Source organism: Pimephales promelas, chromosome 2 (assembly GCF_988280905.1).
Source record: "Pimephales promelas chromosome 2, fPimPro1.hap1.1, whole genome shotgun sequence".
In the NCBI taxonomy this organism is placed as follows: Eukaryota; Metazoa; Chordata; class Actinopteri; order Cypriniformes; family Leuciscidae; genus Pimephales; species Pimephales promelas.
Window position 1 is genome coordinate 8968463 of NC_142770.1, and position 18171 is coordinate 8986633.

The window sequence follows — 18171 nt, forward strand, 5'->3', positions numbered from 1 at the left end:
GTGTGTTTGATTAGATTTGGAGATAAACTGTGCAGGACAGTCGATTGGCAGGAGCAGGGTGGGGCACACTTGCTTTAACCCCATATTTTGGTTGTGGTTTCATTTACTCTAGCGTGCACTCTAGAAATAAATGGTAATAGATTTTGTCACTCCTTGATATTTAAACCACTAAAGAGACAATGTAACTTCCCAGTTCCAAGGTCTGGTTAAATTATATTTAAGCAGGCACATTACTTACAAAGAAATTCATACATAGACCAAACAAAGAACATTAATTCCAGATCAAACAAAAATAAATAAAAATAAACTAGAACCAATTCAAATCCCAGATAGCAAACTGACATTGAATCAACGTGGAAATATGACATCGAAACAACGTTGATCTGACATTGTTTTGCTCATCGAATTAACGTTGAACCAACGTCAGACGCGTCATTCTTTCAAATCTAACGGAAAATCAACTTGAAATCAACGCGTTGTTTCAACGTTATGAAAGCAAACCAATTTTCGATTTTCATTTAGCTTTGAAGAATGCCGCGTCTGACGTTGGTTCAACGTTAATTCGATGAGCAAAATCAACGTTGTTTCAATGTCATGAGAAACGTCGTTTCCACGTTGATTCAATGTCAGTTTGCTATCTGGGATGTTCATTCAGGTGTGGCCTTAGCCATCACAATTACATACAACGAGGCCCAGTAGGTCAATGTTTTGCTGGTTAGCTTTAGCATTAGCATCTTTCTCCACAGACAAACATTCAAGATGCATTCTGACAAAATTCATGAATTTATTTATTTATTTATTTTTTGCATGCATGCAATATTGGAATCACAAATATTTTGATGTATTAAAGTAGATGTTTTACCATTGCCTGATTTCATCAGTCATTCACTGGTATCACTGAGGCAATGATCAGTCACATGGCTTTTACAGCTCAGGTGATTGGTTCAAAATGTTTTATAAAATACTTTATACTGTTTATACTGTATGTAAATTTTTTTTTTTTATGATTTCCGAAAAAAACTTGTGATTGTTAGCTTAGTAGTTATATGCTTGCTAACTCTGTACACTGGATTGACTGTGTAATGTGTCATTAAAACAGACCTTGTGAAAAATAGAATTAAGTCAAAACTGTTGGTACTCTGGGACCCTAATTCAGAGACCCATTTGCCATGAATGGCTAGAAATCGAACACTCTTGGTCGAGTGAAAGCAAACATTCCATTACCATGATTCACAATGTTTAACCTTGTGTGTAGCTTAACCTTTCCCACTGTCCTTCAAAATTCAGCAGCTAAAGTCAATGCCTTAATACAGACCTACTCATTAATCGATTTAGTCTGAAATGACACACTCACTCATTCATTCCAATGTGTAAAATATCAATTTAAGTGAAAGTTCTGGCAGGTCACGTTTGTCAAGCTCGCATCAGCTTTCTCTCAGCTGATCCATATATACCTATATGACGTTATCCCTGTATCACTGTATACTCCTTCAGTATTATCAACAGCTATGGCATTTCTCAGGAGCTAATAACCTCATCCATCCCCGGCTCCTCCTCTCGCCCTGTCAGGATTTGGCATTCAATTCTCAAATTGCTTCTTTAAAATCTTGAATTAATGATATCTCAAGTTTATTAATGAGCAGCATAAGCATGAGCAAAGCAAACCAAGCAAACCTGTATGAATTTCTTTCATCTGCTGAACACACAAAAAAAAAAAAAATTATATTATATATTTTAAAAAATATATATATATATTTTAAAGAGAAATGTTGGTAACCAAACAGTATTTTTTCATACTATGAAAGTCAATGGGATCCATCAACTCTTTGGTTACTCATATTCTTACTGGTCATCATGGTGTACTTAATATATATATATATATATTATATATATATATAGACCATTTTGCTAGATTTAAACAACACTGGTCCAGAAACACTTCCTGTTTCAGTTTGTAACTGTTTTCTTTATTTCACATGTAAAGAAAACATCTTAAAGATATTTGTTTAACTTTTTGATTCAGTTTTACATGTTCTGTTTGTCCCAGCTTTTGTGTAGTGTTAAAAAACTGAAACAGGAAGTGCTTCTGGACCAGTGTTGTTTACATCTTGCAAAATGGTCTATATATATATATATATATATATATATAGATATATATTAGTACACCATGATGACTAGGAACATGAAATTGTCCTGCCATAACTTCTTGTTACACAAGACTGTAAATATGAGGAAACACAAAGGGCAAACAGAACAGCTGTATTTTATTTTTTATTATTTTATTTTTATTTCTTTAATTTTTTGTGAGATTTATGGACAGTTGGCGATGTAGCCTATGGGTGTGGGCCTTTTTTACAGTCTTTATGGATTCGATCTTCACTCATGAGCGTCCTCTAGTGTTTGAACTGCAAACTGCATGTGTCTGACTACTGTAATTTTGCATTCAACACCTTTGTGTGTTAAGTGGTTAAGTTTATTGATGTTTTTCTCAGTGTGGTCTCTTGCTTGTAAGTGCATGTGCATGTTTTGTATGTGCGTTAGCGTGTTAGCTAATCCTAAAACGCCTAGGGAGAGATTTCTGTTGGGTTTTAACTTGCTATAATCTCTGTAGGGGTTCCCTGATCACACTTCACAGGGGGTCGCAGCAGGGTTTCTATGTGTGTGTGTGTTTTTTTTCTTTTCTTTTTCTTCTATTTCAGCAGCAACAGAAGACACAGATGATGGGCACACACAATTTGCTGACATGCTTTTCAGCTCTTAGAGCTGCTGTGAATGTGTAACTATTGTGTTTTTTCACAGTTTAAAATGGGAACATTTCTGATGAGCTAAAAGAAATACACATTGAAAACATTGTATCAGGTTTTTTAGTTTCATATATGGATGATTCTGGAGGTAATACATTTTTTTTTTTCTTAATAGTGCTTTTATTTTTTGTTTCTATTGACACCTTGTGGTCAGATATGTTAATTACGCATTGGCGTCTGGCCCCATCTCGTGTTCAGATAAAATAGTTACATTTATGCCTCTGGCGCCATCTGGTGGTAAATATATACACTTGTATAAAATGAAAAAATACATTTTTAAAACCAGTTAAAAGCAGGCAAAACCAAAATAAATCTGAATTTCAGGGTCAGAGAAATATGTAAAAACTCTGAAAAGTGCGTTTTGAGTTCGTTGGATCAAACGCGTTCGTTTTTTTTTTATTGTATGTACTAAAACGTCATCGTTTTAATCCACTAACTTTACGAATTGTTACCTGATATGTAAACAAAACCAGTAATGTACGCAGTCTCTATAAAATTATTTTTAAAATACGTATTCAGTCATCACAAACTGCGGTTATTGGTTTAACCAGTCAGCGCTCAGAAAAGTAACAGTAGTGTTTATAAGTAGGCTGGGACAAACTCCGCCTTTGCTATCCTCTACTACTTTTCTGTTTCTACACTAGCAGTTTGCAGAAAACTCGAGCGACTACTCTTGCATTCACCCTGTTGGAGACGCAGTTCGCAGATCTGTTGCAGTTGGTTTGATTTGGGCTTAAACTTTGAGGAAATGGCTGATCAAAATAACAATGGCTTGATTTTCTATGTCAACGGGAAAAAGGTGCTAGTATTGCTCATGCATAATCAACGTAATTCACAGAATTTCTGGTCATGTGTTAATTGTTAAACTGTAAAGACTTGTTTGGTTGTGAACCTGTTGTCAAGTTCAATCCTTATAGTAATAATTGGCACATATAAAGGCATTGAATCTAATTTGAACTTAGACTGTGATTAGAATCTATTTAAATAATAGAAATCTGCATGAATTTATTGTCCTGCATATGTATGCTTCTTGTTGACAGATATTGGAGAAAAACCCAGACCCCGAGACTATGTTGCTGTCTTATCTGAGGCTGAAATGTATGTTTACACATTTTAAATGTGCATTATTATTGTAATTATTGAAAATTTTAAACTAACCGAAATGTTGCCTTTTGAGTTTAAGTTGAAGCACTAAATTTGTAATTGGAAGTATAAAAACTAAAACATTAGTTGTAGAATGTTAATATTATTTTTTAGAACATAGCTAAATTTTCCTGACATGTCTGTCTATCTATATTAAAAGTATATATTTATGTAACATAATGTTTGTTGATCTTAATTTTGAAGTGATACCGTGGATAGTTTTTAGAGGAGATTAATCTGTAATTCTGAATATTATTGGTTTATTTTAACTGTTCAGTTTTGCACTATGTGTGTGTGTTTAGTGCGGTTAACGGGCAGTAAGTACGGCTGTGGTGGAGGAGGATGTGGAGCCTGTACCGTCATGGTGTCCAGATACGACCCTCAGACCAAGAGCATCAAGTATTTCATTCTCGCTCTACTTTTTTTCTTTTCATCACACTGCTTTATCAATAGGTCTGATCCATGATAGTACTCCTATGCAAAAAATGCAAGCCCTAAAAATACAATGCAAAAATGCAAGCAGGGTTAAAGCAATGCATATTTTTTCAAGTACAAGATTTTTACAGTACTTCCATATCATTTTCTCCCATTTTTTTAAGATCCAAACTCAAATTCTTGGCTGTGTTTTTAGTCAGCTTTCTTAAGGAAGATAGCCCCCCTGCTTCTAGTATTTGTATGTTTTTAGATATATATTACTTAGATATCATGATAAATCACTTCAGAATGCATGTAAGGAGCATTTTTTTTCTTCACTGGCCAGTCATTCGTCGGTGAATGCTTGCCTGCTTCCTGTGTGCCAACTTCATGGAGCGGCAGTGATTACCGTGGAAGGCATCGGAAGCACCAAAACCAAACTACACCCGGTCCAGGTATCGAATTCACATTATAATCTATAGACCTTATGCACCAGAGAAACGTGGGCGCCGTCATCTTTAGAATATTGTCTTTGAACTTCCGGTTCTGTATATTTCTATGGCATCGCTGTCGAGGAGTAATTAGCTGGTGAAGTGAATTTACTTATTGTAGAGTTAACAAAAGTTATCATGATGAACATTGTAATGTTTATCATAAGCTTTGTAAAGCAGATGTCTTAACAAATGTCGACCGGGAATTTTTTTACGAGCAGTTCATTCATACCTATGCAAGATCGCTGTGAAAATACAGACCGGAAGTCAAAAGACAACGAGCGCAATGCTGAAAAGGGGCGGGGCTACATAAGGGCTATAGAGCTGGTAAGTCCCGCCCATCCGTAAAACTCCAAGTGGACCTCTAGGTTGAAAAAGCGGCAATGCAAGTGATGATCCCGTTTGAATTGTGCCATGGATGTAACATATGTTGTCTGTGAATTTAATGTAACAGTATATTGTATGATTCTTTGGCTAGCAGTTTTGGAATAGACAAAACGAGAAAGACTACACGTCGCATATGTGACGTCGCCACATAACCCATTTTCCCTCCACAAATCACGGTTTTCACCACGCTCAACTAGTTTGTCCTCTCCCTCAAAGAAGGCGGTGAAGTGCACCAAGGACACAGGCATGTTTAGCGGGATCCGTGTGCTGGTGGGTGTGATGTATAGGCCTATCAAACACGTCGAAAGAGTTGTAGTCCACAAAGTGCTCTCACACAAAGTCTAACCGTATGAAAATTCTACCCGCTAAATTGTAGCATTCTTTACACGAAACACTATATAAAAAATTCACAGACAACATATGTTCACATTCATTGCAAAATTCAAACGGGATTAGAAAATAATTATTTTCCCTCATTCACTTGCATTGACGATTTTTCAACCTAGAGGTCCAGCGGGGTTAGCTGAAGGGGCGGGACTTACCAGCTCTATACTTGCCCAATCCAGATTAGGAAATTAGTATGCAGACAGATTATAATCCAGGTTAATATATTACTGCCAGTTCAAATATCATTTTTGAAAATAGATTATTACACTCAGTCCTGATTATGAGATTAAATTACAGACAGTTGATATATCATCTGATCATTACTTGATTTTCATCCTAGTTTGTATTTAGATTTAAAATTCTTTTCTCATCTATTTATAAAAAATAAATTAAAAACATTAAAATGCTACTTATATTGCGTTTTAAGATTTTTAAAAATATTTAATTGATTATAATTAAACTAGTATAATAAAGAGTAATACATATAAATTAAGTAAATAAGTAATACACATATATATATATATATATGAATGAATAGTTCTATAGCCTCTAAGTGCTGAAATTTTCTTCTAGAATGATCATTTTTATCAAGCTTGTTTATTTAAGTTCAATAATTTCACTTAAACTACAATTAATAGGCAATTTCATAGCCATTTAAGTGAAATTACTGAACTTAAATATACGAGCTTGATAAAAATGATCATTCTAGAAGAACATTTCAGATGGCACTTAGAGGCTTTTGCTTCTGAACTCTTCATATATATATATATATATATATATATATATATATATATATATATATATATATATATCTCAGTAGAGGCCATAGAGAATGTGAGTATCCTCAACTTGACCCGGGTTAATTTAGTAAACTTATTGCACTCACTTTAGTCTTATTTTATTGTACTTCTGCACTTTGTCTTTTTATTTGCAGTAAAAACATGTGCACACACACAGTCATGTGTTTTAAGAATCAAAGAGCCGATTCTCAACTGCCAAAACAAGTCGTCAGTAATTCTAGTCTTAATTCTTGTAACATACCTACGAAAAATCGAACCTTTTATTGAAGAAAAGAATTTAAAGTCATTATGTTTTTCTCCAAAACGCATGAAAGGTTCGATTTTTGCAAAAAAAAAAAAAAAAATAGCCATCTTTGATCATATTTACCATTTATTAATATGTAGACAAATATGTGTTACTTCAGTTAATACAAATGTAATATTTACAAATGTAATTAATGTAATATTTATATATATATAATATTTGAATACAGGGTATATAGTCAACATGGACACTTTAGCACATCATTGACAGTATATGTGTGTTCTGTTCATCAGGAGCGTATAGCAAAGGCTCATGGGTCTCAGTGTGGGTTCTGTACTCCTGGGATGGTGATGTCCATGTATGCATTACTGAGAAACAACCCACAGCCAACTTTGGAAGATTTAACGGCGGGTCTGGCTGGTACAGTGACGCAAACATGATTTTAAAACTACAAAAACCTTAAGAACACTTTGACCAATCATGAATGTTCCTATTGCAGGTAATTTATGCAGGTGCACAGGGTACCGCCCAATCGTTGATGGCTACAGAACCTTCTGTGAGGTGAACAGCGCCGGCATTCGTTTCAGCTGCTGAATCATGTGTTACTTGGCATTCCAGATCCTTTATGGATTTGTTCTGAGCTGGCCATCCATGTCTAATATTCTTGATTCATCTCAAAGCGACCCATTATGACTCCACATATTTTTATGCAATTTTTTTCTTTTTGTTTCTGTTTTTAAACATCTTAGTCTGTGGTTGACATTAAGTGATACATAATCATGTTATCATCAAATAAAATGTGACTTTTACAATGTGACAGTCATTTAAACGCTTTTCTGTTTTGTTTTGTTTTTTCACTTGAGGTTTAACTGACATTTGTGTGTTACATTATATGTGCATAGCATATATAACATCAAACGTTTCGTGTTATTTTTTTGTAGAGTGAAAACTGTTGTCAGTTGAATGGCACTGGATGCAGTTTGGCCAATGGAAATGGATCCGTGGAGCCCATAGAGAATGTGAGTGTCTTCATCTTGATACCCAGAGTTAAATTAGTAAATTTATTGCACTCACTTTTGCCCTATTTTATTGTACTGCGGCACTTTAACTTTTTAGTTGCAGCAAAAAAAAACAACAAAAAAAAAAAACCACACACACACTCATATAAATATGTCTTTTAAGAATCAAAGTGCAGACAAATTGAGATAATGTCTCACAAAAGCCAATTCTCAACTGCCGAAACAAGTCGTCAGTAATTCTAGTCTTAATTCTTGTAACATACCTACGTAACATCTACTTTGCTCCACCCTCAAACAGGGTTTGAGGCCTTAAAGAGTTTAGTTTGAGCAAATCCTTTATTGATCCGTTTCAGACACGCTGAGAATAGAAGTGAGAAAATGAAAGTTTTTTTTTGACCTTGGATGCATTTAAGCCTATTGTAGAAAAATATAACACTTGCGCTCAGTGGATTGAATGATGTAATAGTTATTTTTGTGTTTAATAGGGTCATCCAGAACTGTTTCTTAAAGAGGACCTGCTCCCGTTCGACCCCACCCAGGATCTGATCTTTCCCCCTGAACTCGTGGTTTGTCAGACTTGTTCAAAACTTTGTCTTCACCAGAGTATGTTATATAACTATGACTAAGAGGTTTTAGATAGAATATCAGCTTAATGTTTAAGCTGCATCAAGGTCGTCTGTCAGAAGTTCAAATGCTGTTATCAACTAAACAACACATTTAAAAAAAACATATATGCTATAAATTCAGTCTATTTTGTGTTTAGAGAATGGCAGAGATAAAGGACCAAACCACTCAGAAGTTTTGTGGGGAAAGAATGACCTGGATCTGCCCTGGATCTCTAGATGAGCTGCTCCAGCTGAAGGCTGATTACCCACAAGCCCCTCTTGTCATGGGCAACACCAACATAGGTGTCATATGGGCAAATCGTGGCCAAACCTAATAAACTCGAACATATTTTTGTGTGCTATTTCAGCATTTTCAGGTGACATTTCCCCGATTTTATTGTATTAATTAATTTTCTATTCTATTCAGGTCTGGACATGAAGTTCAAGGGTATCTTCCATCCTGTATTAATATCACCAACACGAGTGTCGGAACTATTCAAAGTTACCCAGAGATCAGAGGGTATGTGTGTTTTAGTACGTCAGCTTAACCTTATTCCAATTGATAACACTTTACATTAAGGTTTCCTAGCAAGCCTACTGCGTTTAGATTAGGTTAAGGTGGAAAGAGATTGACAGATCTGAGCAGAGCGCTCTCAATGTTTCTATGATGCCTGGGAGGCTCAGTGGTTACACTTTTAGGGGAGATAAACCCCTATGAATGGCAATGTATTTTAACAACAACTACAAAAATATTCCACCTTTAAGTAGCATTAATGAATGCTTTGTATTTGTAGGTGTGTGTGTTGGAGCAGGGTGCAGTATGTCTGTTTTGAAGAGTGTGTTGGAGAGAAGTATAAATGATTTCCCGCCGGAGAACACACACTTGTTTCGGGCTCTTCTGCTGCAGATAAACCTTGTGGGCGGACAGCAGATCCGAAACGTGGCTGTAAGTGTAAACAGACCCTGAATGCACAACGTCACTCTTGCTACACTCACAAATATTTCTCAGTCTCTTATGATCTGTTCCAAAAACTGATATAAAAAATATATTTAAGGTTTACCATTTTAGAATTTTAATATTTGAGCACTCAATTGCCAAATTAAGGGAGAATCAACAAGTTATTTTAGTATTAATTATATACCATTGTAGTATTTATTAGTATTTTGATATGGCTTTTATTTTTATATTTTCAGTTTTTATTTTAATTTAAGTTTTATTTATTTTGTCTGTTTTTTGTCGTTTTCATGATTTCTAGTTTTATTTTTAATAATTTTAGTTCTTCAACTTATGTGAATGTTGAAGTTCGTCATCGAAAATGAGCTATTTTAATCGTTTTTTCTTTTGTGTGTGTGTGTGTTTATATTATTTATTATTTTGTTTGTTGAAATATGTAGACTTTGGGCGGCAATATTGCAAGCGCATATCCAAACTCCGACCTGACCCCCGTCTTAGCTGCTGGGAGATGCACCTTAGTGGCACTTTCTAAAGGTGAGCCAACTTAGTAAACAATTTAAAAGTCCACTTTAGACATTCTTCTTACTATAAGTAACTTTGCAACTACATGTCAACTACCATTAATTAGAGTGTCAGTAGACTGTCTACATCATATCTGCTATCACTTTATTCTGATGGTCGCCTGTAACAAAGTTAAAGGGTTAGTTCACCCAAAAATGAAAATTCTGTCAGTATTTACTCACCCTCATGTTGTTCCAACCCCGTATGACCTTCGTTCATCTTCGAAACACAAATTAAGATATTTAAGATATTAAGATCACTCCTGCATACTAGTCCATAGACTTCTTGAGGGAATGACAATTGCTGGCCTTGAAAAGTCATTAAAGACATCGTTAAAATAGTCCAAGTGACTACAGTGGCTCAATCTTAAGTTTATCAAACGACGAGAACACTTTTTGTGCGCAAAAAACAACAAAAATAACGACTTTATTTCAACTATTCGTTTATTTCTCTCTCTGCCTCGAGTCAGGTTACTAGTTTAATAGCGTAAGCTTCTGTTATTGTACGTCACACGCATCACACACATGACCAGCGTCGGCCAATGGTGAGCCTACGTGTGACGTAGCTCTACACCATCACACTACGTTAACTGACTACAGGCCCATGGAGAAGGAAGTGAATAGTTGAAATAAAGTCGTTATTTTTGTTTGTTTTTGCGCACAAAAAGTGTTCTCGTCGTTTGATAAAGTTAAAATTGAGCCACTGTAGTCACTTGGACTATTTTAACGATGTCTTTAATGACTTTTCGATGCCAGCAAGTGTCATTCCCTCAAGAAGCCTATGGACTAGTATGCAGGAGCGATCTTAATATCTTAAATATCTTAATTTGTGTTTCGAAGATGAAAGAAGGTCTTACGGGGTTGGAACAACATGAGGGTGAGTAAATACTGACAGAATTTTCATTTTTGGGCGAACTAACCCTTTAAAGGCTCAGGGAAGGAGGAGGTTTGAACCAGTGAACGCTTAACATCCCTTTTATCATTAAAAAACAAACAAAACTAAAGTAAAATGTCAGTTCCTCACGGATGACTGCAGCATAATCTAAAACAAAGCGTAAAGTCCAATCCTGGTCCTTTTGTCCTACTGGAGCCCCTCCATGGGACTCAAAACTGATGTGGTGATCATAACACTAGTGTAACGGAGGCCAGCTAGTAAGAGCTGTGTGTTCAAACATCACTCACTTATCCTCAAGGCGCACTAGCAATTGACGAAAGAGGCTGTGGTCTACAGCGTTCTTGTTAGCGCGCCCGTCTCCCATGCCAGAGACACCGGTTAAATTTTTGGTGCCGTGACCCGGATGGGAGTGAGGTTTAAGGGGTGAGTGTAGCGGAGGGTAAGAGCTTTGTGAGTAAACCTCACTCCCTTGGCCTTAAAAGGGGCACTAGTGACGGATGCGATCTTTAGCGTACTTGTAAGCACGCCCGCCTCCCAATGCCGAAGATACCGGTTTGAATCCCACTCGAAGCGGGTCGAGTTGGACCGGCCCTGTCCTGCTTGCCACCAAAAGACATTCTACGGACTATAAGTAACTTTGCAAGTACATGTCAACTTATTCAAACAGCTAGCCCTAATCGAACAGTTAGTTGACATGTAGTTGCAAAATAATGAGAGTTAGTTGACATTTAGTCAACTAACAGAATATCTAATGCGGACTATCGAAAAAAGTGTAAACAAGTGTAATTTTGTTTAAATCATTTAAAAAAATTTCACATTTTGCATTCATTCTGAAAGTAGTCATCAAAGAGGATATTTTGACGTGTCTCAATTTCTACCAAATATCGATTACAGATGGACGAAGGAGGGTGCCTATCGATAAAGATTTTTTCCTGGGATTTGCAAAGACTGCCCTAAAGCCAGAGGAGATCGTCTTGTCCGTTTTCATTCCAGCTACAAGACAGGTAAGAAATGAACCATCTACTAGCTTTTTGCACATTGTTAGCTAAAGCGGCATTTTTTTTTGGCAGAATGAGATCGTCTATGCCTTCAGACACGCCCCGCGGAAGGAGAACGCGCTAGCTACGGTGAACGCTGGGATGCGCGTTTGGTTCAACGAGAACTCAAATGTAGTGAAGGAGATCAGTATTTATTACGGTGGTGTGGGAGCCACCATCCTCAGCGCTGACCACGTGTGCAAACAGATTCTAGGAAGGTAGGACACAAATGTATATCTTTTTGAGCTGCATTTCCTCTTGGATGGGACTCACATTTTTTTGTCAGTCGAAATCTGATTATTTGTGCATCCGATTTGAATCCGATCTAAAATATTGAATGTCCGCATTGTGAATTGCAACTGCTGAGATCCGAGTTGTGTGTCCCTTGCCACTCTTTCGTTTACAGAATACCTGCTTTGGTTTCAATGGCAATGACATTGCGTTTGTTGGTATACGCCTATTTATTCTCATTTACAACATGACAATGTGTGTAACCACGGCGGTGGACTTGGGAAACTTAGGCCTTGGCCGGGAATTATTTAAATGAGAAATATTGTGACAATCAAGGCATTCAAGGGAGTTGAGAAACGGTGCACACTGATATAGAGAATAACTCTGTCTGAAGTGACTTCAATTTGCAGACCTTCTTCATACTCAAACAGCAACATTACAAACTAAAGAAGATTGAAAATGTAAAAAAGCACAAAAGGACTTTTTTTTTTTTTTTTTTTTTTTTTTTGCAAGGCCGTGGGAGGAGGCAACGTTAAGTGATGCGTACAGTGCGCTGGTTGATGAGATCAAACTTGGGCCGTCGGCTCCAGGCGGGAAGGTGGATTTCCGCAGATCCCTGACCTTGAGTTTGCTTTTTAAATTCCACCTGCTGGTCCTCCGTTACCTGAAGGAAAAGGTATGAGTGACTTTTGGAGATGGTTACCAAATGGACATAGTTTATTACACCTTTTGTGCGTCTTTTTTTTTTACAGGGTCTGACTCAGATGGAAATACCTCAAGAGATGCAAAGTGCAATTCAGCCTCTTCCTAAACGCATTCAGCCTGGCTACCAAAGGTTTCAGGTAACGCTATACGAACCTCCGATGTGTGTGGTTTTATAGTAATATTTAAGCATTTATTGTCATAAATATTGCCTTTGATGCTTATGTAGCAATATTGCCATAAATAACTTAAGGTAATGCAATACACTCTTTGGTGTGTGTTTTCATTGTAGCTGTCCATGCATTGGCAAAATCATGGTCTCATGGTTCTCATACGGGAAATTTGTGTTCGAATCCAGCTCGCAACTTTCCTGTTTCTGTTTCCTTTCTCTACACGTCATATATTGTATTATCTGTTCACTTTTTTCTATTAAAAATCCACCAAAAGCAGAAGCACTGAACTTATAGAAGATGAACAACGGACTGTGTGTGTGTTTTATGTGTACAGAATGTCGTGGAGAGTCAGCCAGCTCAAGATCCTGTGGGCCGACCCATGATGCACCGGTCGGCGCTGAGTCAGGCTACTGGAGAGGCCGTGTACTGTGATGACCTACCACACACCGATGGTGAACTTTTCCTCACAATTGTGACAAGCTCCAGACCACATGCCAAAATCACGTAAGATGGAGACAGTTTGACAGTTTTAGCTTAAAAAGCTGTTAGAAATCTATGCGGACAATCATTTGAATGAATGAATATAATCAGCTGATTAAATATAGCATACATACAAATATAATATACATATATTAAATATATGTCTTAAATATAGCCTTTGAATCTGAAATTGAATGCTTATTTATTGGCATAAATATAGCCTTTTATTCTAGTATCGCAATGAATATTTAATTATTTTTTACATAATTATAGCCTTTGAAGCTGATATATATATATATATATATATATATATATATATATATATATTTTTTATTTTGAATGAATTTGAATCAATTTAATTTGCTGATATGGAAATTAACATTCATCAGAGCATCATCCATCAACAAATGATATAATCTAATGCTAACTGCCATAAGTTATGGTAAAAATTGTCTTTGAAACTGAGATGACAATGGATATTTCAATAAAAATGTTAATGAAAAAAAAACCTAAATGATTGTATTGTCTTGCCGTCACAGTCATATTGACTTTAGTGAAGCTCTAAAGCTTCCCGGTGTGGTGGATGTGATCGCAGCCAAAGACATACCAGGGAAAAAGTTCAGAACCTTCACAGGCATTGATGAAGAACTGCTGGCTGAAGATGAGGTCTGTCTATTGTTAGTTTTTCATGTAAGGCATTTTTTTGAATTATGAATTTTAATTACATACAAAATGTGCAATCCTCTTCTCCTTTGTGTCCTCAGGTGACCTGTGTGGGTCAGATGGTTTGCGCTGTGGTCGCGGATTCCAAAGCTCATTCTAAACGTGGGGCGGCAGCGGTGAAGATCGGCTATGAAGATCTGCAGGAACGCATCTTCACAGTGGAGGTGAGAAGAAATAATCTGCTCATTTTTATTCCCGTCTAAACAAGATCCCTTCTTAAAGAGCTGCTCTTGGATCTTCTTGTTTTCAGGAGGCCATCGAGAAAGAGTCTTTCTTTCCACCTAAGAGACAGATTGAGCGAGGAGATGTGGAAAAGGCTTTGAGAGAGGCCGAAAATGTGTATGAAGGTTAGATTGTGCCGCCATATCCATGATGAATCACACTACCTCTCTGATCACCGGATTTATATTTTATAGCATGCTGCTTCATGTTTCATAGGAGAGATTCGGATCGGAGGACAGGAGCATTTCTACATGGAAACACAGAGTTTTCTGGTCATTCCAGTTGGGGAAGAGAAGGAGATGAAAGTTTATTTGTCCACTCAACATCCTACATATACACAAGTATGTTAATATGATCAGAAATCATTTATGTTATTTTGATTTATTATATCACATTATTATACAACCTATATTATAAGTCAAATTATGTACATTTTACCTTGATCCTCAAATTCAAAAAGTTTTCACCCCCCCGGCTTTTAATGCGTCATGTTCAGATGAGACAAAACTCGTGTGAAAAATTTTCTATGCGTTTATATTACACATTTATTTTATTTTCGCAGATCACGGAGATAAACATACACAAGAAAGTATAGTACAGTAGTGGATCTCCCCCCCCCCCCTTTCGTTGTATTCTTTGCTTTTATTGCTTTCCTTTTTATTATATATGTTTTACATATTTTATTACATTTTTATTATTTTATTTTTCTTTATTTTTGCAAACCAGAGAGATAAACATGTACAAGAAAGTATGTTTGTTTCAATTTTGTTGTAGGAGTCGGTAGCTGAGACGTTGGGAATCCCGTCCAATCGCGTTTCTTGTCACATTAAGCGACTCGGCGGAGCTTTCGGTGGCAAGGTCACCAAAACTGCCATTTTGGCCTCCATCACTGCTGTTGCTGCTTGGAAGTGAGTCGAAATAAGTCAGACCCCAAACGTACATTTTATATATATATAATTTTTTTACCATATTAATAATTTTGATGTGTAGGAGTTTGCCAAGTATAACTCTCTCTCTCCAGAACTGGACGGCCAGTACGATGTGTTTTAGAGAGAGGAGAGGACATGCTGATAACCGGAGGGCGTCACCCGGTGTGGGGAAAATATAAGGTGAGTGGTTTTCCTAACGCTTATTTAAAAAAACGACTGTGAATGTTTTTTAGCTGTTATTAGTATATTTATTAGCTACTCTTTATTTGTGTAATTTACTTATATATTGGCATGTTTCTGACTTTGACTCCAACAGGTGGGATTTATGAACACCGGGAGGATCACAGCAGCCGATTTCCAGTACTACGCCAACGCTGGAAACGCAGTAGATGAGTCCGTACTGGTGAGATCACTTCCTGCTTAAATGGTTTGATAGTGGAAGCTACATGTTCAGGGTCATTGCAGACACATTTATTACAGAATTTGTACAGTATCATTATTCTTATATTTCACTCTGCCAGGTCGCTGAGAAGATCCTCCTACATCTCGATCACGCCTATAATATTGTGAACTTGCGTGGGCGATCGGCGGCCTGCAAGACCAACCTGCCCTCCAATACCGCATTTCGAGGGTTCGGTGTGCCCCAGGGAATGCTGGTCGTTGAGAGTATGATCCATGATGTTGCTCTTAAACTCGGCCGTCTACCTGAAGAGGTCAGTGCCATGCAGTAACAAAACAATGTTTTGCTTTTGGCCTGTTTACATTATTATACTTCATATATAATTATTGTTCGAGCTAATGAACTGTTGGTCTTAATATATGGGGAATATTTTTTCTAAATATTAAAAAATAGATTTCATTTCAAATATAGTCATTTCAATTTATTTCATCACAGTGTTTCCGCTACATTCATTCTCCCGTGGCGGGCCGCCACACTTAAAATCCTCCCGCCACGGCTGCAGCTTCTCAGTGACGTCCGACATTCTGCATATTGGGTTATTTTGTTAAGCCTCACTAAAGGCATAAAAAAAACTTTGTAAAGCCCAATCAAGTTTTCACACTATACTCCAAGACTTCTAAAGTCATTCAATAGCATAATGTGTGGTAAAATGAATATTTTAGTCGCTAAGTTAAGGTTAACGGAAAGTCATCTCGCCTCAGTCATTCTCCATTCAGCATCCACACAGCGCGTCGCGTTCGGTTACGACAGTAACACGACGACACTCTCTTCAAGATCAATGTTCCCAATATTATACTTTATTTGTAGATAAAGCATAAAGGTCTATATGATTTGCATAAAATGACTTTATCTTGCTGGAGTGGAGTTTATTGCCCTTTCTAAATCACATTCCCTTCTCCCGGGTGTATGTAAGATTACAGCACTGGAGTCGAGAGAGTGCGCTATTGTTCTTCATGCGCGCTGAAATTTAAAACTGTTAAAATAAAAAGCTCAAAAAACTGTTGCATAGATAGAATACGCATTAGTGCTGCACGATGAATCATATCGCAATCGTAATAGCGATCTCAAACCTATGCAATTATAACGCAAAATGCCGCGATTTTATATTAAATAAACAAATTAGGACTATTAGCGCAGCATCTCTTCTTTTTTGTCATCCTTTGACTAGTCTTACATGATCCCGCTCTTATTCGTGCAAATGCATTTTCGCATTTTGCACGACAAGAAGTGAAAAGCTGCCTGTGAATGCCCTAGAATATATGAGACTCGCAGAAAGACGCGTGCCATAATGCGCATGCACTACCCGCGTGCCAGAATATACAGTTCTCTTTCGAGCTTGAACGAACAATAGCACACACAATTATGCCAAAATGTCGTTTTGTCTAGTATCTTCATAACATAAGAAAAGTCTTATGGACGAAAAGAGTTGTGCGCTATGAGGCGCGTGAGATCCGCGTCTCGGCAACGGGTGCTCTTAAAGGGCCAGCGGCGAATAAAGCGTTCTGTCAGTAAAGTTAATCAAAGAACGAAGGGAAATTAGAAAATTACTCGCTGATCTTGACTAAAGAACTTTTGTAGCTTTAATAAGGATTATTCTATATATAATTTATGATTCATGCATCGCAGACTGTTTGATAACTTTATTCAATTTCTGTACCTGTTAAGACAGGGCACAATACATATGTTTTTTATTATGGGTTTATGTGGGGATTATTTGAAGTTCACTACATCTAAAAGCTGCTATATTTTTTTAAGCCTATAATTTTTTTTAAAAGTTGATTGCTTACAATGGAATCACTGGTTTGGTTGATGGTTTATTGATCATTATAGGTGTTAAATAATTTAGTTGTTGTTTTTAGTTTAAGTTGAGAAATAAACATCAATACACAGAATGATCACTAATCTGTGTGTGCATTTTACTTTAGAACCAAGCAAGTTGGACTCATGAAACCATTTTATTATATCGGAATCGCGTATCGCAATTGCAATATTGGCTCAAAAAATGACATTTTCCCCAAATCATGCAGCCCTACTGAGCATAGATTTAATCCCCTTCCCTTCGCTATGTTCTTTTCAATGTGAAGCGTTGCTGTGACTTGGTGTTGCTTCAAGTGCATCATTCTGCACACGGGATGCGCATGATCGCTTATAATACTTTGGGGAGACAAGGGGGCGTGGCCTAAGGGAATATCACTCGTGGGCCATGCCCCCTCCCCCTGGGGAAATGGGCCTGCCCCCACAGCTTGGAAAAATCCTAGAGGAAACACTGCATCATTTATGATTTATTCATCATTTGAACATATCCTTTAATTTTGATACCATCTGAAATTTATTGATGCATGTATACATGTATGGATTAGAGCCCGACCGATAAAGGATTTTGAAGGCAGATACCGATACAAATAATGGTTGGTTTTAAAATCCGATATTCCGATATATCGGCCGATATGTATATATATATATATATATATATATATATATATATATATATATATATTTTTTAGAAATGC

General features: G+C 36.8%; 1 protein-coding gene across 2 annotated transcripts in view; it reads left to right on the top strand.

Annotated features, from left to right (window-relative positions):
• The window catches only part of aox6 (aldehyde oxidase 6), a 65199-nt gene that overhangs the window by 40655 nt on the left and 6373 nt on the right, over positions 1 to 18171 (top strand). The window contains exons 1-25 of one of the 2 annotated variants that reach the window (XM_039682965.2): positions 3440 to 3603; positions 3845 to 3902; positions 4250 to 4346; positions 4708 to 4816; positions 6964 to 7090; positions 7170 to 7231; positions 7612 to 7689; positions 8175 to 8255; positions 8453 to 8597; positions 8722 to 8814; positions 9089 to 9240; positions 9690 to 9783; positions 11599 to 11708; positions 11775 to 11959; positions 12486 to 12648; positions 12725 to 12814; positions 13182 to 13351; positions 13867 to 13993; positions 14092 to 14214; positions 14301 to 14397; positions 14489 to 14613; positions 15047 to 15180; positions 15294 to 15381; positions 15518 to 15604; positions 15723 to 15914. In XM_039682965.2, the coding sequence (XP_039538899.2) occupies positions 3553 to 3603; positions 3845 to 3902; positions 4250 to 4346; positions 4708 to 4816; positions 6964 to 7090; positions 7170 to 7231; positions 7612 to 7689; positions 8175 to 8255; positions 8453 to 8597; positions 8722 to 8814; positions 9089 to 9240; positions 9690 to 9783; positions 11599 to 11708; positions 11775 to 11959; positions 12486 to 12648; positions 12725 to 12814; positions 13182 to 13351; positions 13867 to 13993; positions 14092 to 14214; positions 14301 to 14397; positions 14489 to 14613; positions 15047 to 15180; positions 15294 to 15381; positions 15518 to 15604; positions 15723 to 15914 (2838 nt within the window). In that variant the 5' untranslated portion in view covers positions 3440 to 3552. Of the gene's footprint in view, positions 1 to 3439; positions 3604 to 3844; positions 3903 to 4249; positions 4347 to 4707; positions 4817 to 6963; positions 7091 to 7169; positions 7232 to 7611; positions 7690 to 8174; positions 8256 to 8452; positions 8598 to 8721; positions 8815 to 9088; positions 9241 to 9689; positions 9784 to 11598; positions 11709 to 11774; positions 11960 to 12485; positions 12649 to 12724; positions 12815 to 13181; positions 13352 to 13866; positions 13994 to 14091; positions 14215 to 14300; positions 14398 to 14488; positions 14614 to 15046; positions 15181 to 15293; positions 15382 to 15517; positions 15605 to 15722; positions 15915 to 18171 lie in introns of those variants that run through there. The other variant, XM_089134527.1, reaches the window with a different exon arrangement.